Source organism: Dermacentor silvarum, chromosome 1 (assembly GCF_013339745.2).
Source record: "Dermacentor silvarum isolate Dsil-2018 chromosome 1, BIME_Dsil_1.4, whole genome shotgun sequence".
NCBI lineage: Eukaryota > Metazoa > Arthropoda > Arachnida > Ixodida > Ixodidae > Dermacentor > Dermacentor silvarum.
Window position 1 is genome coordinate 180,539,040 of NC_051154.1, and position 22,808 is coordinate 180,561,847.

The window sequence follows — 22,808 nt, forward strand, 5'->3', positions numbered from 1 at the left end:
CTAACATGGTGCCTTTCTAACAATACACATACGATATTTACTGTGCCTAAACAACAGAATGTGGCGATTTTCGAAACACCTATTTTGCTAGCCAGAGCTCCAATGAACACCTCATAATGAAAGCTTTGTTGCTCACGCTAATCAGCAATTTGCAGACACGTTTCCATGGCCCATGAAGTCACATGGGATCATGATTCAAAGGGCTGAACCAGCTCATGATTCGTGTGAACCCCAAACATAGCCAGTGTTCCTCTCAGCTTGCAATAGCAAACTACAACACCCACAGTAGCCCCTTGCCCTGTTATCTTCGATTTGTCTTGAGGTGCTCAATTGCATGACAAGTGTCAAACTCTAAAACACACATCAACGAGCCACAAAGTGACAGCCCAAGGCAAGTTACCTGCCCCACCACCCACCTACTGGCCCCACTGTCTTGTCTCCTTGAGGGCTGAATGAAAACAGTTGCTCTGTTCTTGCTCTTCTTGAGAATTTTGTAAGCAACAAAACTGTGACTGCTCTTCTCTGAAGGCTCCAAAGCCCAATATGGCTAACAAGAAAAAATAATGCTCGTAACTATTCTCCAAAAGTGGTGCAGTTCTGCCTACTATGTACAAAATGCACAAATAACAAAAGGGTATTGAGAACCATGAGGGCATTACATATGATTTAGGAAAAGAAAGCATAAATGCAGTTAACATTCCAGCAATATCTATGAAAGGATAGAAATGGTAAGCAAATAATAATCTATATCAGGAGTTTTCAATCTTCCTGGCCTTGGGGAACCCCACCTGCGTTTCCAGAGTGCTGCAAAGCACCCCCACACTATGCGAATGTGGTGGTTTCAATGGTTAAAATAAAACTCAAATGTAAAGCTCCACTGAAGGGGAGATGGAGTCGGATTCGTTTTGGCCACTCGGAAAACCCTAAAATGCCGTTTGCGGAACTCATGGGTTTTGCAGAACCCATTTATAAAACTCCTGGGCCGCGATTTTGTAGCGATGCCTTTTCCCGATGCTGATGCCTTTCGATGCTTTCTGTATTTGTGAGTGGTCAAGTCATGCTCCACCCAGAGTGGAGCGTCGAACACGGCCACTCACGAATGCGAAAAGCGCTGAAAGGCATTAGCATCGCAAAAAGCTTTTTTCTGCGATGCTAAATGTCTTTTACAAAATAGCGGCCCTGATCTAATCAGGAATCACTGAACCAGTGATAGCCCAAACAGCATTTCATTGCCACTTACATTGCACAACAAACATTACCACATAAGGATTGAGTTTTTACACTATAATAATGCTCACTATATTCATAGGTGATCCAAGCTGTAATGTTTGCTCAATGAACCTGCCTTGCAGTTTCATTCACACAGCATACAGCAACTGCCACCATCTTAATGGAACTACATTTTTTGAAGGAACCCATTGAGAGTGAAATCGTTTAAGACAGCATACCAAGAAAAATTCAATACACGAAAACCTCAGCATTAGCTGCATCTCAGCGCCCAATTGGGCACTCTCCAGACAAAAAAATACCTAGCTGCCATACATAACCGAGGCATAAAAAAAACAGACTCGGGGGGTGGATGATACCTACTTCACTGTTTGAATGAATGCCTTTACTACACCCATCACCAGCTATATGACAACTTGCCTCCAACCACCGACCTAACACCATGCAGTATAGAATATGTAACACAAATTTAGAATTTCCACATGAAGCAACCAGAAAGTCAAAAGAAAGGGGGAAGTGAATGCATTTCATCGTACACTGGCCCTAACCTTTGTGACTGCAATTGGCTCTGAAAAGCAAAGTAAGCTCCTCAGTGAGGCAGCAGCCACATTACAGGAGCCAGCACCAGTTATAGACATATGCAGAATTGGTTTGTATCCTTTTGACAAAAGTTGCGCAACTTGCAAGAGAATACAGTGATGTGAAAGGGAAGTGATGTGAAGGGGCCGTGCTTTGCATTAGATCATTCTAAAATGAATGAAAGGGCATGACTGAAACTGCAGCTGGAGTCTAATATCCACTATACTCGATAATGTGCAGCAGCTTCAGTCATAGCACAAATGCACACAGCTCTGCCTCCAATCCCACCCCAAATTAAATGGACCACAGTCCAAGCATGCTCAAACCAAACGATGATATGCAAAAAGACAATGCCCCTTTATTTACTGAGGCATCAAGAACAGGAAAAGCAGAACAAAATTTGGCAATGACATACATAAGTTAACAGTAATGACATGCACATGATGTTAACAGAAATAACATGCACATGATGCAGGTTGTACAAAAAATATAAGAAAAAGCAAGCCATTAAATGATCTACAAAGAACATTTAAGTATTCAGAAATACTATATGCCATTTTCTTCACAAACCATGCCCGACAGCTAAAGCCTTCAACAAGCCTCCTTCACTACAGGAAAAGAATGGCAAATATGGCATATCTGAATTTGCCTAGCTGACCATGAGCATTCACGAGGCAGAGCATAATTTTCATTACTTATACTAAATTCGAGGCGCATATGGAAGTACACAAGAGGTTCAAGAAAAGGTGCAAATTTCAAAAGAATAAATACTAAGGTGAAGTGCAAGAAATACTGATGCGCCAAACAGGTTACTTGACATTGAAAAAGTACAGCAAACACGCTTTTTGTTAGAATGGACAACTCAGAATGATATTGGAGAGAGAAAATAAATTTGGAATTATGTTCTTTGTGCACGATTTCAGAAAATTAATAATGGCAAGTAAGAACTGAACTAAGTGGGGAACGAGAATTACCTTCGATAACAACCCACTATGCACTGACTGAACACCCGCGTTGAACCATGACTGCAACATCAGAAGGAATTTCCCGCGCAGCTAAATATGAAATTTTTACGGAATGGGACAGAAAAAAAAAAAAAAAAAACGCATTCTACGCCTTCCCTGTATTTGTTATTGGACAGAGATCACTTGCAGTATGAAATAGCACAGAAATACAAACGGATGGGTCAGCAAACGCATGGCCTAAAACTTGTATAACATAACACGGTAGAAACCACGAACCACCAACATAAACTACCAGAAAAAATCGTGAACGCGATCAAATCGCAAACGCGATCACCAGCTCACCCAACCGAAGCTTTTAGAAATTCAAAGAAATAGTTTGCATATATATATATATATATATATATATATATATATATATATATATATATATTGATGGCCTGGTTAAAAGTACTATACTAAAACGATTTTTCACCACCGAGAACCCAGACAACCGAGAACCCAGATAATAGAGAAATAATATCAAAACGATGTCAAGTTGTAATACAACAAATGCCAAGTTTGGTCACCTTAAATACTATATCTTTAATCAACATTAATCCGTTAGAGATGAATCAAAAGAAACAACTCACTCGGGTAACAGTAAAACATCTCTCGAGGTTGGCGTTCGGTGTTCGAATCCATGTTCGAATCCGAGGCATAGCCACGAGCGCCACGAGCCTCGTTCTGCTACGAAAACACAATGGCTTTCTTTCTTTCTTCCATATGATCACGCGTGAGCACATGCATCACGTTTGTAGATGGCCAAGTTGCGCGTTGTCGAAGAACACGCGCTGATGTCGGTGCCACCGTCGATGAACACTGCTTTCGAGGGCCACGCACAGTTCTCGCTATTTTCTACACATCCTACTGGAACAGCAGACAAGCCCAGACGCACATGCCAGCAATGTTCCAGACAGGTATGGCACAAAAGATCACTAGTTACACACTTACAGTAGGGTTTCAATTCGGAGCACGGTAGCATGACAACTGACATCTACCGCCACGCAAATGGTGCACATGATCACTTCACGGAACACGCAAAATGCACGCTCTTCTTAGCCACATGCGTATCACTTCCAAGGCAAGCAAGTGATGTCCCGTACCACAATATTGCAATAAATATGCAATAAATATGAATAAAATTCCACAAGCCGTCATCATTCCTCACCAGCTTCACACAAACGAGAAACGTCCGCGTACAAGGCTCCGCAACTCTCCTTAACACACTCAAAAAGCACCTTATGAGAAGCACTGCTAGCAGAACATTTCGCACCATGCATGTTATAAGTTTACGCACCTTCATTTAATAACGAATGAACCGAATATCCGACCGAGAGAAGCCTGTTTCGAATTTCACTTTTTTTTTCGAATGAACCTATCGGTAAAAGCAGCTACTTTCCCATCATGGTATTCCACCGCAAGAAAACAGAACATTTCTGTCAGCAACTTTATCGTTCTGTACAAAATTATTTAACATTATTTTAATTTACCTCCAGAAAATATCATTTATAAATTTAAAATAAAACCGAATTGCTAGTTTACTGCGAAGTTACATTGCCCGATCCTGAACTCTACAGAAGCATGGCGGCCTTCGTAGTATCTCGGTTGCGCCCGTGGCTAAGTATGCTGGCAGCCGCGTTTTTGAAATGGGGTAAATTTCTCTAACGTATTGATTTCTGTTCCAGCCCCATCTTTGAAGACTGTGATGCGTACCCACGCGCCTTGCTTGATGGTCACCGTTGGGGAAACTCCACAAGTGAGACCACTGTGTTAGAGAATTGCCCTTCTCTGGAGTGTAATTTCGTGGTGCTTGTGTGAAATAACCTCTTTTATGTCACAGATACGATCGTATGCCACCCAAAGACACCAGAAGTTAATATTAGCCGCACAAAAACGTAACAGGCAAAGAAAACTTGAGAAACCTCCCGAAAAAGACAAGCTTGCTTGGATGAAGTCAAGGTAAGCGGCGCTTGCATTAGTGGACCAGATACCTCTTTTTATCCTGTCAGTTAGTATGCCAAGTATTTGAGTTGATTTATTATTATAGCTGACTGTGCAGTTTTGTTTGTGAATCTGTGCGGTAGGCGCAGCGTAAGCGTGCATGGCATCTTGTGCTGTAACGTTTCCATCGTGCGCAGAAAGCTCCTCATCGGACCTCGAAGAGTGACTTACGAAAATCGGATAAAGGAGCCACCGGTTGACGACGTTTTCTACACGGACAAGTACATGCCAACTTTGTATCCCGCTGCTGAAGCAATAGCCATGCACAGAGAAACGCATCACCCAACTGTTTTGGATGATCCAGATGCACTCCTTTATGCATTCGTAGAGCTAAGTTTAAAGACGAAGAAAAAGGTACGACACCTTCTCCAATACATGTAATGTCATAAATGAAAGCAAAGTCGCGTTTTTAGAGGTGCCTGAACAGACCTAGACATTTGGAATGAGCAAATACAGGGTGTAGAGTGCACCACAGTACTTAATGATATCTGCAAAATATAATGGCGTTACATATTGCGATGAGCTCACAGAGCAAAACAAAAAGAATATGCTCCTTGTTGGCGCCATTCTCCTTGACAGGTTAAGGTGATATGAGTAGCTCTTTGTGGCAGTAAGAATCTTCAGCATGCTTATTGGTTGATCATCACTTTGTAGCGGTTGCACGAATCTCAAGTAATGTATTGACTATGTGCTTTGCTTCTAGTGCTAATTGTTAAATTAGACAAATGAAACTGACTGTCACAAATCGCTACTTTCCCTGGGCAGGCTAAGTTGTACTATTCGTGAATAGCAGGGGCCCGTGGCTCTGCTTTTGTCGTTAGTGAAGTAAGCAAAGCAACCAGCAGACACTAGTGGTGTCTACTCTTACTTATTTATCAAAAAGGCGTTTGTTTATCGGAACAGCTTGGTATTTTTTCGGTGCTGCATGCATAGAAAAGATACAAAGCTGCATCAGAAATGTTTGTGGAAAGTGAGAGGATGCCATACCAACTGTGAGAACTCATTTTTATTTGAAATAATAAGATATTTTGGAATTTGCCACAGGGAAAATGGAAAAGGTACACTGCTCTCCAGCTAAGCATAAATGCTCATGTGGTCTGGCATCTGATTGGTTTCATTGAAAGCTGCATTAGGTGAGGACATGCATTGCGAGGAGAATGCAGCAGCAAGGACGTGTTGTGCTCAGTTTCTTCAAAACATGGCAGCTCTGCTGTTACTTCATCTTTACCACAAATTTTCTGGAATAATGTTCTGTAAGAGTGTCAGTGCTTCTACCAGTATGGAACAAATTTTCATGCTGTGAATAGTTTAGGACCAATTTAAAGCAGCACTCTTTTTTGCCTCCCTTCACACAGACTGCAGCAGGCAAGAGTCAGTTAGGCATGACCAATGCACTTTTATGTCTCACCCCAGTCTTCTTTTCCTACAACTCCACCTCCCTCCATCATGGAGCTGCTCTTCCTTTCTCCTTCTCACTTCTGACCATTGTCATCTCAATCACATCTCGCTTCTGTCCTTTCTCGCATCATCCTCCTTTATTTGCATTCTACTGTACTTCCCTCTCATCCTATACTCGCTCACTCTTGTCATGATGTATTCATTTATTCATTTGTTTTTGTTGTTTTTTTTCCCTGCGCTGAGTGGCAGGCGCTCATGCGCAAGGGTTCTTGCCTATCTGTTTTGCCTTGCACGCCACCGACTGCAGACTCGCTCGAAACTGCAGCAGTCCCATGGTCCCAGAATAGTAGCGGAGGTGATAGCCGTTAGAGATACGAGTGGCTTTTCCTACTGACCAGGCTGACACTGTCGATAACCACGCTGACACTGTTGCACGGCCTGCAGGACCTGCCAAAATGCGAAGCAAAGGTTTAGTCCAGGAAAAAGATTTGCCGCTGACTACCAAATTACAGCAACTGGAGCTAGAGCAAGCACAATTACATTGTGCTTTGGTCTAGTTTTCCCCTCATGAACTGATTATGTACGATTGTTTGTCGTAGAAGTAAGTATTCCCATCTCGTAGCTCACTAAACGCAGTTTACATATGCTTAGTATGCTTAACATGCAAATTCTAATCAACAGCACTGCAAGCAGCTTTCTATACTAGCAGTAGTTGTTTCCATTTTACTAAACTACATTCAATGAATGAGGAGAAGGGAAACAAATTGACCTAATTTTTGTTCATAATGGACAACCATAAAAGCCAACAGGCAACGTAGCCAAGGAAAGCATAGGGGTAATTAGATGTGGTTGGAATTGAAATGTAGAAAATAATTAGGAAAAGGGTAAATGAAAGTGGAAGAAAAGATAACTTGTTGCCGGCAGGGGGAGACAAACCCGCAACCTCTGCATTATAAGCGAGTTGCACCACAAATTGTGCTACGGCGATAGCATCAATCCATCCACAATCTCGAGTATTTATGTGTACTAGGTCAAACCCTGGTTTGTTAGCTAGTGCCATTTGAGCCAATGTTGATTTCAGCGAAGCTTAGGCCTGGCTCCGTCGAGTTCGTGCACCCGCTACCGGCGGACCTGTACTGAAAAGTAAGCAAGTTTGGACGAAGGAAACTGCGTTATAGTTCAGTTCTGGCCTTAGCGATTTGAAATAAACTACTCTTCGCTTCGCACGGCGCGTACACAATAATCTGCAAGCGGCGACACAGCGCTGTGCCCAACGGCTGTGCCAACATCTGTAGGTCACCGTTCCCGTAGGCTGCCGCTCGTATTCGCAACGTAGATGGGTCGGTTTGTACGTGTTGGTATGCTCACGCATTTCTTAATTCCTGAGATGTACTGTTTATCTCTGCGTCAAACGCGAAACAAGAGACGGTACATTCTGTACAGCAGCATAAACAGCCGCCTCGCTGAGTCATATACCAACGGTGTCAGCGATGGCATCCGCGTTTTTGCGGGAGAGCAACACGGCCTTTAAATGAGCGCTTATGTGAGCACATTTTTTCTGTAATAATGCTTTATGACACGCGCAAACTAAGTATGATGAAGTTAAAGAAAATCGAGAATCAGTAATAAATTAACAGCCCGATATTTGTAACTGGATCACAGTCGCCGTTGAGTAGCTCAGGCGCTGATACTGACTCGTCTCACGGTGGAATAACGCGGCTCATATGAGCAGGTATGTGTGTTTTATTCGACGTTTTGACTTTTTTTTTCATATCAGCGATGCACCTTTTCCCAATTTTTGACACTAACAACCATCTGTGGCTGTAGATGTCGATGTAAACAAGTGCACCACTTTGCTAAATCCGACGCGGAAGGCTGCGCGCTCGAAAACTTCTTATTTATGCAAAATGTCTAAAGAATGTGCAAAAAGAATTGAAAGAAAAGCGAGGTGCAAGTGCAGGAGTAAGCGACAACAAACTCCAAAGGTGGAATTGAAATGTAGAAAATAATTAGGAAAAGGGTAAATGAAAGTGGAAGAAAAGATAACTTGTTGCCGGCAGGGGGAGACAAACCCGCAACCTCTGCATTATAAGCGAGTTGCACCACAAATTGTGCTACGGCGATAGCATCAATCCATCCACAATCTCGAGTATTTATGTGTACTAGGTCAAACCCTGGGTTTGTTAGCTAGTGCCACTCGGGGTTATGGCGGGTGGATGTGGAACATTCGTTTTTGCTCAATGGTGTCACGTAACACGTGAACTTAAGAGAGCAGGCGCTAGCTAATAAACCTTCTTATTTATTTATTTATGAATACTGCAACCCTAACATAGGGTTTTAGCAGGGTGGATATACATTTGCTAAATTTACAAATCGGCAAAACAAATAAATATAAAACAGGTAAGGCATGTACACGCTTTCAGACAAGACAACGGTTTGCAATAAACAGGCATAAGGGCATATAATGAAATCAGCGCTACATTCAAGCTGATCACGAGTGGAGAATCGCTACAGTAATTGAAATAAACAGCAGGAGCACATGTAATAGAATTCAGACGCTCACTACTGGAGCTGTGCAGCAAAAAGGTTCAAGGATGACTGGGAAACAACTTCGTTACTAAGATTATTCCATTCTGTAATTGTCCTAGGGAAAAACAAAAACTTGAATGCGTTATTACGGGTGGAGAAAGGAATGCCTCTGCCTTGTGGCATATCCTGTGGAGAAATGAAGTATATGTGAACTTAAAATACCCTTTAACTAACTGAAAGAAAAATTTCAATCTCAATACTTTATGTCTTTGTGTAGGTGTTGGGAGGTTGGCTTTTGCTAATAAACATGTGATTGAAGTACGGCCGAAACTGTTATAAATAAATCTAACAGCTCTCTTTTGAATTTTTTCCATTTCGCTGATATTTTTTCTAGTGTGAGGGTACCAAATTATGGATGCATAATCTAAAGTAGGTTGAAGAATTGCCTTAAATGCAATAAGGCGAATGGCGGGAGTGGAGAGCTTGATAGCTTGTCTAAGATAAAATAGTTTGTAATTTCACAAGCTTATTAAGTGTTAATATGTCTAGTCCAGTTAAGGTCGTTCGAAATCCAAAGACCAAGGTACTTGTAGTGTTGTACCTCCTGCAAAAAACATTATTGGCTGAATATGCAAAATGAAGAGGGTTACGTTTGTGAGAAATTTTCATGAAAACAGTCTTTTTAAAATTAACTGACATCTGCCATTTATCGCACCAACGAATGACCTTTTGAAATGCATTGTTTAGATGAATCTGGTCTGTATGGTTTTCTACTTCCGAGTATAGGATGCAGTCATCTGCATATAATTTGACTTTTACAGGTATATCATGTGATATATCATTTATAAACAACAAAAAGAGGAGGGGCCCGAGCACGGAGCCTTGGGGGACACCCGAGCCAACCGGTACTGTACGAGAACAATGATCATTGAAAAAGACGTACTGTTTTCGATTCGAAAGATAACTGGAAATCCAATTTAGAAGCGGAGTATTTTTAAGAATTAAATCCAATTTAGAAGCTCAGTATTTTTAAGAATTAAATCCAATTTGAAGAGTAATTTATTGTGAGAGACCGTATCGAAAGCTTTAACAAAATCCATAAAAATTACATCTACCTGTTTTCCGGAATTTATAGATAGTGCGAAAATCATGAACTGTAGTTGCCAGCTGGGCACAAGTAGAAAATCCTTTCCTGAATCCGTGTTGTGAACCTGACAAAATATTGTGCTTATCTAGGAATTCTGAAATATGCTTATGTATTATATGCTCAAGTAGTTTACAAGAAGTTGAAATTAATGAGATCGGCCGATAGTTAGTAACAGAATGGGGATTTCCACTCTTATGTAGGGGCTTGACTTTAGCAGTTACCCAGTCATCCGGAACTTGACCATCTTTGAGAGATTTAGAAAAGAGTATTGTTAGGTACTTTGAAACCCATTGTGCATAGCGTTTTAAGAACTCATTCGGTACTCCATCAGGACCTGAAGATTTTTTAACATCAAGTTTCAAAAGCAAATTCAAAACTCCCTCTTCACTTATGACAATATCCGATAGGGGTGGGCTTGACACATCAAATGTTTCCAGGACTCCGCTATCCCTTATAAAAACAGATTTAAAATGATCATTGAAAGCATTAGAAATAACAGAGGAATCACTGGTTTCTACACCGTCAATTTCGAAAACATCAGTGGTCACAGTATTAGGCGAAATTAAACTCCAGAACCTCTCGGGAGACAAAGACATGAGACTCAGAAGTTGTTGGCCGTAATAGCGTTGCCTGTCAGACAATACATTTGCTTTCACTTGAGAAGCAAGTTCAGAAATTCTTTGCTGGAGGATACTTACGTCTTTAGAGTACCTTCTTTAATTTTTTTAACGTTTGAGCCGTCTTCGCAACTGCAACGTTTCCCGAGAAATGCAGGGGTTCTTTCCTTTCGTTTTTTTTACAATGCATGGAACAAATCTATCCATACACTCATTTATAAGGTCCTTGAAACGCTTCCACAAATAATGTATATTAGTAGTGCAACTCGAAAAAGAATCAAATTCAAATGACAGTAAGTCCAATATTGAAGTGTCATCTGCTCGTGAAAAGTTTGGGAACGAGACCCTCTTGCAATTTTTCTTTAAAACAACATCAGAAAGTGTAACATAAGAAACCAACAAACAATGACACCAAGGACGTCCCCCACCTGCGGACAGTTGTTTTTTCATCCTTTTTCATTTCCATTAATTTATCATTTCTTTAATTCAATTAGTAAGTACAAGTAATTTCCCCTATGTTGTCCTTGGTGTCATTGTTTGTTGGTTTCTTATGATATGCTTATTAAAAATCGGGCCCCTCGGTTCCCTTCCTTCTCGTTCATTACATAACGAGGGCTCGAATCCGGCAACAATGATGCCTTCAGGTAGCATATGTGGGTTTATTGACCAGTTGCCATCACCCAAAAAGATCACGTGCTCGTGACGCCTGCGGCAGAAAGGATGTTCCACATCCGCCCCATGGTTTGTGAGTGGTGGCGCTGGCTAACACTCCCAGAGTTAGTTCTAGTTGTAAAACATAAATACCCCAGAAAGTGGATGGGAAAATGGCTCCGCGGTAGCTCAATGGTGAGAGCATCGCACGCGTAATGCGAAGACGTGGGTTCGTTCCCCACCTGCGGACAGTTGTTTTTTCATCCATTTTCATTTCCATTAATTTATCATTTCTTTAATTCAATTAGTAAGTACAAGTAATTTCCCCTATGTTGTCCTTGGTGTCATTGTTTGTTGGTTTCTTATGATATGCTTATTAAAAATCGGGCCCCTCGGTTCCCTTCCTTCTCGTTCATCAGAAAGTGTAAGTATCACAGCCTGATGATCAGATATTCCAGGGAGAACAGAGCAGCTAGCTTGAGCAGAGATTGAGCCACTAATGAAAAAGAGATCTAGAATTGAACTAGAGTTTGCCTGTATTCGAGTGAATTCATCAACGATTTGCATCAAGTCAAAAGAAAACGCTGTATCAATCATTTTTTCACCAATTTTATAGTTAGGTTGTTGCAAAGAGAAAGATGGTCAATTAACATGTGGCAAATTAAAATCTCCAGCTAGAATTATACGATCCTCAGGCTTCACATTTGCGACAAGGTAGTTGTGTAATTCATCTAAAACATCCATGGAGGAATTGGGTGGGCGATAAATAGCCCCAATAACATATCTGGTCTTTCCGTAATACGCTTTGCAAAATATGTCGTCGAAATTACGTATGTCATGCATTTTTGTAATTTGCAATGACTGTCTAAACAGGATCGCCGCCACACCACCTCTACTCCCACGGTCATTCCAATACGCACGGTAGCCCCGTGGAACAAATTCACTATCAAGTATGTTATCGTGCAACCATGTTTCGGTTAGGATAGCAATAGGGGACTATAGGCCAGGAGGGTTCTTTCTAATTCTGCGGTTTTGTTAATAACACTTCTACAGTTTATATTTAGTATTTTCAGCGACTGAATGCTGCACATGTTCCGTCATTTTGCATTCTTCTTTAGCTTAACACGTGCATTTTTTGCTTCATCCCAACTGAACAAGTTCCCATCCACACTCAGCCGATTGTAGAGAAGCTTTACTTTAGCACCGTTCTCTCTCTCTTTTTCGGAACATTTCTACAGATTTCTGCGTGCCTCACGAACCTTGTATGAAAAATCCTCAGAAAAGGACAATACAGAGCCCTTTAACTTGTGCATAACCTTCAAAACAGACATCTTCTCACGATAATCAATAAACTTTAGAATAACTGGTCTGTCTTTGTTTTCAACTATGCGGCCAAGCCTGTGGCATCTTTCAACAGTAATTGCTCTTATACCTAATTTATTCTCGAGGATTTCATTGATGCTATCTTGGAGCATCTGAGATTGTTTCCCTAGGGGGTTCTTTTAGGCCGTAAATGATTAAGTTATTTCTACGGCTCCGATTTTCAAAGTCATCAACTTTGTCTTCAAGGGATGCTAATTTTTGTTGCATTTGAGTCATAGAATCCTCAATTTCTTTCACTTGTTTAGGCAATGAAGAAAATTTATTCATGTGACGCTCAATGGCATCAGCTCGTTCTGCTAGCGTGCCAAATTTTTCTACTAAATCTTTCTGATTGGCCTGTACGTCCTCAATAGCTGCTTTCATTGTTTTTTGGCCAGCGAGTAGCTCAGATAGCATTTCCTTTTTCGTAAGAGGACCAGGATTAGCTTCTACGTCACCGCAAACCAACAAATCAACAGGTATAGGTGCGACAAAAGCAAAAAGAAGATTAAGACACAGTGGGCAAGGCAGCAGTAGCAGGAAACGGTTGTCATTACGATAACATGGAGCAGGAAAGTACCTACTAACCTGTATCGCAAGGCAGAGCAGATTACTGAGCATGCTGCCTTCAGGTTTTTTATCCTACCTATAACGGTATCAAGGCTGCCAGATTCGAGACGCTCGCTGTGAATGAACGAGGAGAAGGGAAACAAGAGGGGCATAGTTTTGATGCAAAAGCGTCAAATGCTCTATTGAGTGAAAAACCTAAACAGCACCTCGTTGGCTACTACGTCATGAGCGTGCCTCGACGGAGCAGAGCGGTCAAAGGGAACACCTCCTGCTGCAGTAGTGTGCCATGTGTTGCGTGAGGGGAGAGGGCATTGCTGCGACGCCACGTCACCCTCGCTCTCTGAAGCTGGCGCATGGTGTCCGAGCCAACAGGCTGCCGCTGCTTGCTGGCTAGAGTGACCACCTTCCTACTAGTGAAATGTGGGACATGCTGACCGAGGGGGATTGACAGCACAATGAATAATACAATAATTTATTTTTTAACTTTTGGCGCGAAATTTTCTCTTGCAATATTCTGTCATCTCTGAAACAGAGAAATAGAGTAACTGATACAAGTTTAAGTTCAAAATACATATCTGTGTAAACAAAACTATTTTATACATCACTGTAATATGCTCCGACACGAAACAAAGTTATTAATATCAACATAAAAATTCGGCAACCGGCAACAAATTCAACAGGGATTGGGGGGGACGGCAGGCACAGCTGGTGCCAGTAGCATTCGCCACTAGCTAACTGCTAGGGTGGCCAGATGCAGCTGAACTGACAAACAATAATAATAAAGTGTGAAATTCGGGGCATTTTTGAAGATTTTCGTATCTTTTGCAGGACATTAGCCCTCAATGCGGGACAGTCCCGCGAGTCGCGGGACGGGTGGTCACTATTGCTGGCTTGGCCAGCACGTACCGCTATCACCTGCTGGCCTTTGTGGCCACTGCTGCTTCTTTGGTCTCTCGTGCAGTACGTCGGTGGCATGTGGCTTGGGCACTGCAGGCTGCTGCTGCTGCTCCTGCTGTTTGTGGGCTTGGGCAGCACGTACCGTTATGGTGCATTACTTGCAGTGCAAAGCTGTAAGGACCACTCAGTGGTCAGCGGCGTTCAATTGGACATTAATGCTTTCGCATTCACAACTCGTAAGAAGTGCTTAGGTGTCCTTGGATTTAAAAAAAAATCATGACCATAAAAGCTTTCAGGCAATGAATCCTAGGAAAGCATAGGGGTAATTAGCTGTAGTTGAAATTGAAATGTAGAAAATAATGAGGAAAAGGGAAAATGAAACAGGACAAAAAGATAACTTGTCACCGGCGAGAGATGAACCCACAACCTCTGCATTACGTGTGCGTTGCACAACATTTATGAATACTGTAGTTTCTCAAATATGAGCACTCCAGAAATGAAAGGCCTCATTCACACAGCTGTAATCAGTCCTGTCACGGCATCGACATCCATCGGGGGAGCGCTATTTTCACTGGCATCCAGTATTTGAGGAGCAACCAGCAAAGAAACGCTGTCTCTTGACAAACACAAGGCCCCTGACGGGATGGGGTGGATGGCGGCTGTGGGAATCAGGCCTAAGCAATCCCCCGCTATATATATTTATCTAGTTAATGTAAGCTCCCTGGTTGTATTCTTGATATTTGTAACAGTGTCATGGGTGAAGTCTTTTATGAAGGGCTGCACCACTGAGAGCCTCAGTTTAAGCATCTCATGCAGCAGCTCTAATGAGTGACTAAACGGTGGAGTTGTGCTATCTGCCTCAGGCAACTTTCTGCACATCTGTATTGCTTAAAAGGTGGAAGAAATAAGAAAGAGGTGGTATAAACAAAAAAGAATCCGCTGCAGAGCCCTGTGCAACTTCGATGCAAACAGAAAGCATATCCGAAATAAGCTCCTTTAAACATTTAGAGTCGAAATGGCTGCTTATGTAAGCCCCAAGAAAGTAATGGAATTCCTCTGAACCCGTTTCTTCCTGCCAATTCTCCAACATGATGTAGAGCGTTTTGTGTTTGTAAAGTGTTTTCCTCAACCAAGCAATTCAGTAATTATTAAATATTAGTGCCTGTTTAGCAGTGCCTATTTGGCAAGCTGAGAGCTGTTCAAACTGAGTGATCAACAGTGGTCAGACAAAGACGTCACTGGAGCCAACATTTCGGCAAGGGGACTTGTCTTCATCATGGCAGCAAATGTCTGAGGACAAGTCCCTTTCGATTGATTTGGCACTTTGGCCCTTGCTGAAACAGTAACTCCAGTGACATCCCTTGTCTGACCACTGTTGATCAATTCGGCTCCATCTTCCTGTGGTCCTCAGTCTTGCTTGGCATGTCAAACCAAGTTTTTAAGGGTTTTTAACTTCGAGTATGACTGTTTATCTCTTCATACAAGCTAGTCTTGTGTTTTAAGCATGTTGCCATTCTCGTTTGCTTTAGTAAAAGCAACAAGTGCAATGGCCTGTAGTGCAATACTTAAGATGCATTCTTTGTTGACCCACATTTAATTGCATCTGAGCTGAAGAAAGTTGCTTCATGAGCCTTGTGTGTGCAGTACCCAATTTAGTTAGCTAATTTTTATCTCTGGCGATGCGTTTTAACAATTTATTTTACTTCATAATTTTCCTGTCAATTGTACTGAGTGGCTGATCCAGGCAATAATGGCAGCACAGCGGCTTTTGAGGCAGTGACGAAGCATGAAAAGAATGGAAAATGAAATAGATCATTACTAAATGTGGCTACTGAAAAAACTTACGCTGTTGTGAACATCTCAGCCAAGCTCTGCTGTTGTACGTGGTCCGTGGTCTTTCTCTCAAAAGCTCTCGTTTCAAAAGACCCCATGATCCTCGCTCTTTTCTGTGTGCTTTATTTCGTAATAATGCACACTCAAATACACGGCTGCTATTGGTCGCTGCGGTCAGCTACACTGCGGCCGCCACGAGTCCAGTGACTAAGCACACTGCGGCTCGCTGAGGACAACTGCGTTTGGCTTATGTTTAGCGCGACATTTAGCTGCGGCACCAAATGCATATTTATATAAAAACGTTGCAAGGCGAGAAGGTGGTAAAGACTTCCGATGCTGCTCGACGAGTGTCCCGTTCTGATCTCGTCGAAAAACCTCCATCAACACATTTTTAACCTGAAGCAAGCAGGAAACAGGTAGTTCGTTGATTTTTCTGTGACAGTGCACAAAGGGGGTTGCATCTGAAAACAGTGCTCTGATGTCATGTCTACCTACGCATTAGAGTGGAACTGCCTGTTGCAGTTCCACTCTAATGCACTGGCATTCCTTATCCTTAGCGTGCTTTGTCACATTTTCTCGCTTAGAGTGTCACTTTTTTTTTTTTTTTAACACATGACTACTCTCTAAAAGATGGCTTTCGCCTTTCAGAAAACATGAACATGTTTATTACACCATCGCAGCCATATTTCAGACACATGGCGACATAAGCACTAATGTGCAAGCTACTTTTTGCTGTTATGGCATTTAAAATTTTTGTCTCTTTTTTATACACCATATCACCATGGCAACTGCCATGCTCTGTGAAAGATTGCTGTGATGCACATGGAACACAAGCTGGTCTGCTACTTCAGCACTGACAAAGAAGTTGCATGTTTCATTACCAGTGGTGGCTATGCACAAAAGTGAGCTTTGTACAAATGCTGTCACTGCATACTTCCCTACCCGCCATGGTTGCTTAGTGTGGTTATGGTGTTGGGCTGCTAAGCACGAGGTCACGGGATCAAATCCGGGCCATGGTGGCCACATTTCGATGGGGGCTAAATGCGAAAACACCCGTGTACTTAAGATTTAGTTGCACATTAAAGAACCCCAGGTGGTCCAAATTATTCTGGAGTCCCCTACTACAGCGTGCCTCATAATCAGATCATGCTTTTGGCACGTAAAACCCCATAATTTAATTTTTAAAGTGCACGATAAGAACCTGTTATTTGGTATCAGTGCCACAAAGATCCAAGAATGCTTTTTTTGAGCATTTATTGCTGCCTTAAAATCACATTTGTTACAGCAATTGCATTGTCCACTGGTCTACCACTGTAAGCATAATGTCATGTGGTGGCTTCCAAACAAGGAAACTGCACAAGGGCATGTTCATAAAGTGCAAATGATATGGCCATCTGCTCAAAATAATTTAAATAATCGCTGTACCAGGAAGTAGTAGTTGTATTGAGCACATAACAGTAGGGTGAAAATGCAAGGAGAATGCTTTCCTTGCATTTTCAGGTTCTCATTGAAATCAACTAGCTTTTTAACTTTTTAAGACTGTCATTTTTTTTTCTGACATTATGTTTCTGTTCATTAATACAGACCAAGTTTCGAGAAGATTTTTCGGGTACTGTGCTCTACAATCATCCATTCTCTATCACAAAGAGGGAGAAGAGGATTATTGCCCTCTGCAAGGTATACCATAACGAATTGAGAAATTGGGCACTGTGTTTAGACATTACAATTATTGCCTTGCAGAGCACTGATTTGGCTTCCGAGTCACTTGCGGCAGGGGCAGAAGTGGCAGGTGGCACAACTGTCATCAAAAGGGTAAGACAAGGCCAAATGAACTTCTTGGAAGACATTTGAACATTGATTGTCCCTGTCAAATAAAATGAGTGCCCACTGTGTAGAACACTGCAAGTGAAATGCATGCAGACTGAAATAATGTTTTGTGAGGCACAAGATGTTAGGTGCATGTGGTCATATATGGATTTGTTGGCTGTTTTTCCTTCCTAATCTTGGTGTATCTCACTCACCAGAAATTAAGACCGCTTTCAAAATTTATTTGCAGATACTTACTGGGGAACTAGACACAAAACATTTTGACTATATTTTGGCACATGTGGACATTATGCAAGATCTGCCTCAGCTAAGAGGCTTGCTCAAAACAAAGTTACCATTGCTAGCTAACGGTAAGTGCGTGGAAAGTGTTACCAAGCATACTGCTGTGACCCCCCCCCCCCCCCCTATTTTTTTCTTTTTGTGTGTGTGTTAAACAACAGGGGCTGTATTTTGTAAAGGTTCTTTTCTTTCTGTTTTATTCCATTCTTATCATCTGTCTCGCCAACTAGCTAATTCCTGGAATAGTTTGGGTGGGGCTTCATGTGAGCCTATGACAAAGGGCAAAAGGAATGTGAAATAACAAGCATCATTAGGAAATACAGCCCCAGGCCCAATTTGAATACATCATGTGCCAGCCAGTGAATCATAGACTGAAACAAAAAAAGATGGTTGTGGGGAAGTAATCTGATATTGTTTATATACAATAGCGATGGCTTGCATCTCTAGGCATTCAATCACCATTGATATTCTGGCCTTGATTGGCATGAGCATCGTTCCCCAACAGTGCACACTGATTGGCTGATAGAGGAAATCTTTTTGCTTGATTGATATGAGAACTATCGGAGGACAAGCTATCAATGCCACTTCTGCTGCCTGTTTCCCAAGTGCAGAGTTTTATAAATATATCATTGTCTTAATTGCCAAGCTTGTGCAGTTGACAGTGCTACCACAATGTGATGGCCATCTATGGTAGATGTAGAGTTGCCTGCATTTTCTAGCAGTATTCATTTTTAAAGCTCGTTAACATTTTGCCTTCATAGTTAAGTCATTGAAAGACTCGCACAAACTTGGATGGCATGACTGTAGCTAAATTTCAATTTCTTATTTTTTTACTTTTATGTTGAAGGAAAAGTCACCAATGACCTGCCTGGCTTGGTGCGAGGCTACTTCAAAGGTGTTGATTTCACTTCCAAGAGTGATCAGCAAGAGCTAGACTACGGCTTCGTGGAAGTTCCTGTTGGAAAAGTAAGCAGTAGGGGTGTACAAATATTCGAAATTTCAAATAATAATTGAATAGTCCTTGCCATTCGATTCATATTCAGTTCAAGAATTATGTTGAATGTTCGTTTATTTCGAATGTGTACGGGATAACACCACATAATGGAGTCTCAAAGGAAAGCGAACGATAAAAGTCAAGATTGTTCTGAATGAGTCTGCTGCAGGGAAACTGTGGTTACTATGCGGGGGGCACCAGTTCCTGAGTGAACGCACAGGGAAGATAACTGCTGCTCAATAATTTTCAGTCATTCATTATGAATGCCTTACTTTTAGGCAGCCTACATGTGAATTTGTTGTGTTAATTTAAGCAAAACAATTTACTTTTTATCAATTTGCACTATGTTTCCAACCCTTTAAACAATGTGTGGTGTTGTAGTATCATACTTCTCTCCTTGAATGAGCTTGCCAACTACATGCATCTGGTGACATCCTGTTCTTTTTTTTTTTTTTTTTCCATCATTGTCATTGTCATGGTGCACCTGATAACTGAATCCAGTTGTTTCACACCTGCAAAGTCCTCAGTTTACTGCACGGTGTAAGAAGGCAGGTGATCTGACGGCGGCGCGAGGCGTTGCCACTTAGTGTGACTTTACTCACACCGCTGCCGCAAGGGGCAGCACATGTTCTGGGGGCCACTTTTTCGCTCGCTTTGCTGGCGCTTCTATGGGTGTGCACGGCAGAGGTGCTTTATTTCGATGCATATGTGTCGTTCACCTGCTTAAAACGACTCTAGTATTTGGTTGGAGGAACGTCCCTTTATATTTCTGCCGACATTTTGATTGATACTGATGCGGCAAGCAGCAGCTACCTAGCAGCGGCAAGCGCTGTGCGCCGTCTGCTCGAGCAGACGACGCGTCTCTCTCGTGTCGGAAATGACGGTATTTTGACAGTAAGTGGCATGAAACCTTCTACCTGCTCAGGACTTGGCGTCTGAATAACGAAAAATTGCATATCTTTAGGTATGGGTGTTTCAATGCTGAAGGAGGTCGTAAATTATCCACTCTTGTGCCGCTGCTCCAAGGCCCCCTGAACACGTGCTGCTCCTAGCGGCGGCGCTCACTTCCGGTCACACGAAGTGGCCGCTCTCTCGCCCCAGCTCAGGCGCGCCGTCGGAGCACCTCTCTTCTTACACCATGGTTTACTGTACGTTCATTTATGGATGGCAATACTTGCATTTAAATATGCCTGTAAATAATCTATGTAAATGTCAATAAGACCCCCCCCCCCTTTTTTTTAACGAGGAGGGCTAGACGTGACCTATATTTGACTGTTTCTAGAAATAAAATATTTGATAGTCGGTAGTCGTTTCTCTCGAATATTTGTATTCAGTTCGATTCAGAAATTTCACTGTTCGAATATCTATAGTAAGCAGCTGTAACCCAAAAATTAGTTCAGCTGACAGGCTGTTACAAAAGCTTTTAAACCTCATCACAGCTTTCTCTTGGTATCACTGATGAATATTCAAAGCTGGGCATTTGGAATTTTTGAATAATGTTTTTTTACTTTTTATATATTTATTTATTAATTTGGTACATACTGCCGGCCTGAGTGTCAGGCCTTGGGCAGGAGTGGCTATGAAACAATACAATAGGTGAAACAATACAAGGATAAAACAATTCCGTATCAACAGCATCCTAACGTTGTGCGTAACAGCACCCGGCACTGCGCATAACAAAGTGCATATTCGACATCGCAGCTCTTCAAAAAAAAAAAAGAAAGAGACGAACGCACATGAACAGAAATGCATGACAAATACGCATGATAAATAGAAGGCAAGTACTTATCGCAATCGATCAAGCGCGCACATGAAAAATGAAATAGTGGGGCTTTCGACCACTTCAGCGGGCAGGTCATTCCAGTTACGGATTGTACGCGGGAAGAACGAAATTTTAAAAGCATTCGTCTTGGCCAAGTATTCACTGACTTTCCTGGAGTGGAAGGATCGAGTTTGCCGTCGCTGTACTGGTTGAAAGTATAAATTCTTATCTATGCCTAATTTGTCATGATACACAAAATAGAAAAGTTTTAGTCTATCACGATACCGCCTTCTCTCCAAGCTCTCCAAGTTGGCTGTCTGTAAAAGGGCTGTAGGGGATATAAGAGTTATAAATAAATCTGACCGATTTCCTCTGTACTTTCTTGAGTTTTTGGATGTTAGTTTTTGTATGGGGGTCCCAAATTACTGCGATGTATTCGAGGATCGGTCTTACATAAGTTTTTATAGGCCAAGAGTTTAATTTCTGTCGTTGATTTACCTAAAGATCTGCGTAAATATCCTAAGCATTCAATAGCTTTCTTAATTATATAGGTCACGTGATCATTCCAACGAAGATCATGAGTAATTATTAGTCCTAGGTACTTATAACTCGATACTTCAGATAGACTGGTACCATTGAGGACGTAAGTGAACTTAAAGGATTGAACCTTACGTGTTACTTGCATTGCCACGGTTTTCTTAATGTTAATACTCATTTGCCACATGGAACACCATGTCTATGCAATTTAACGCGTTGTTTAATAATTCCTGATCTGCCAGAGTGCGGATTTCTTTATAAATAATGCAGTCATCAGTGAAAAGCCGTGCCACAACAGGAAGATCCCTAACCAAATCATTTATAAAAATCAAGAACAATAAAGGCCCTAGTACAGAGCCCTGAGGGATTCCCGATTGCACAGGGCCAGATTTAGAAGTTGTGTGGCCAACGGTGACTGCCTGGGACCTTTAGGATAAGTAGGCTGCAAACCATGTGAGTAACAAATCGTTCTTAAGTATTGGTCTTAATTTTGAGAGCAGTTTAGAATGAGACACGCGGTCAAAAGCTTTCTCGAAGTCTAAAAATATGATCTCAATTTGACTGGACTTGTCGATGGCCAACGTAAGGTCATGAATAGTTTCGAGTAGCTGAGTAATGGTAGACATACCTCAGCGAAAGCCATGCTGACAGTTGTAAATTATGTCATTCTGTTCAAGGAATGTCGACAGGTGTTTGGATATGATATGCTCAAGTGTTTTAGCACAAATGCGGAGCAAGGAAATAGGCCTATATGACGACACAAGTGACTTATCGTCTGTCTTTGGAATGGGAGTAATGATGGCTTGTTTCTAATCTTTCTTATCGTGGGGTACTTTAGCGCTGGCGAGCGATTTTCTAAATATTAGGCATAGGTATTTCGAGCACCATTCAGCATATCGGTAGAGAAAGACAGTAGGAATACCATCAATACCAGGCAACTTTTTGATATCCAAGTTAAGCAAGAGCGAAAAGACGCCTTCTTCTCTTATATGAACATCGTCAATAGGTGGTTTGTCGTCGAAACCAGGGAAGCATCGAACGTTGCTTTCGTCACTGGTAAAAACCGAGCTAAAGTAATCATTGAATGCATCAGCAATTAACGCCTGATCAGTCACAGCGATCCCTTGCAAAAGAAGACTGATGGGTGGTTTTTTTCCTGGGGGATAGATAACGCCAGAACTTGTGCGGTGAGGAAACAAGCAACCTTTTTAAGCGAATGGTTTGGTAGTGGTCTTTCGCCTTTTTAATGGCGTCTTTCAAATTTATGCGTAACTGAGACAGCGTATCAATGGTAGACGATGAAGGGCGTAGCTGATGCTTTTTTCAAGCCTTTTTAATCCTGCGCCCTAGACGAACAACCTCCCACGTCATCTAAGGGTTAGAAGGACGTTTCACGTAGCGTTTTGACGGAACAAAGTTGTTTATGCACAAATTAGCTAGATTTTTGAAGCGGTTCCACAAAGTGTCTACAGAGGCGTTATTTTGATACTCAGAAACGAAATTAGAAAAGGAACTGTCCAGGGCATCTAAGATACCTGTATCGTTGGTGTGTGCAAACACAGGAACGAGCTTTTCTTCGCGTTTTTCCTTGGAG

General features: G+C 41.8%; 2 protein-coding genes across 16 annotated transcripts in view; one reads left to right on the plus strand and one right to left on the minus strand.

Moving 5' to 3' along the window:
- LOC119436478 (CCR4-NOT transcription complex subunit 6-like) overlaps nucleotides 1-4,243 on the minus strand; it is a 264,798-nt gene extending 260,555 nt beyond the window's left edge. For 13 of the 14 annotated variants that reach the window (XM_037703331.2, XM_049658038.1, XM_049658035.1 and 10 more), the window contains exon 1: nucleotides 3,401-3,525. In XM_037703331.2, coding sequence (XP_037559259.1) covers nucleotides 3,401-3,452 — 52 coding nt within the window. In that variant the 5' untranslated portion in view covers nucleotides 3,453-3,525. Of the gene's footprint in view, nucleotides 1-3,400; nucleotides 3,526-4,107 lie in introns of those variants that run through there. The other variant, XM_049658002.1, reaches the window with a different exon arrangement.
- Nucleotides 3,595-22,808, plus strand: part of LOC119436482 (50S ribosomal protein L1-like) — a 30,204-nt gene continuing 10,990 nt past the window's right edge. The window contains exons 1-8 of one of the 2 annotated variants that reach the window (XM_037703339.2): nucleotides 3,595-3,727; nucleotides 4,496-4,566; nucleotides 4,651-4,769; nucleotides 4,949-5,165; nucleotides 17,400-17,492; nucleotides 17,556-17,627; nucleotides 17,872-17,992; nucleotides 18,769-18,887. In XM_037703339.2, coding sequence (XP_037559267.1) covers nucleotides 3,706-3,727; nucleotides 4,496-4,566; nucleotides 4,651-4,769; nucleotides 4,949-5,165; nucleotides 17,400-17,492; nucleotides 17,556-17,627; nucleotides 17,872-17,992; nucleotides 18,769-18,887 — 834 coding nt within the window. In that variant the 5' untranslated portion in view covers nucleotides 3,595-3,705. Of the gene's footprint in view, nucleotides 3,728-4,296; nucleotides 4,432-4,495; nucleotides 4,567-4,650; nucleotides 4,770-4,948; nucleotides 5,166-17,399; nucleotides 17,493-17,555; nucleotides 17,628-17,871; nucleotides 17,993-18,768; nucleotides 18,888-22,808 lie in introns of those variants that run through there. The other variant, XM_037703338.2, reaches the window with a different exon arrangement.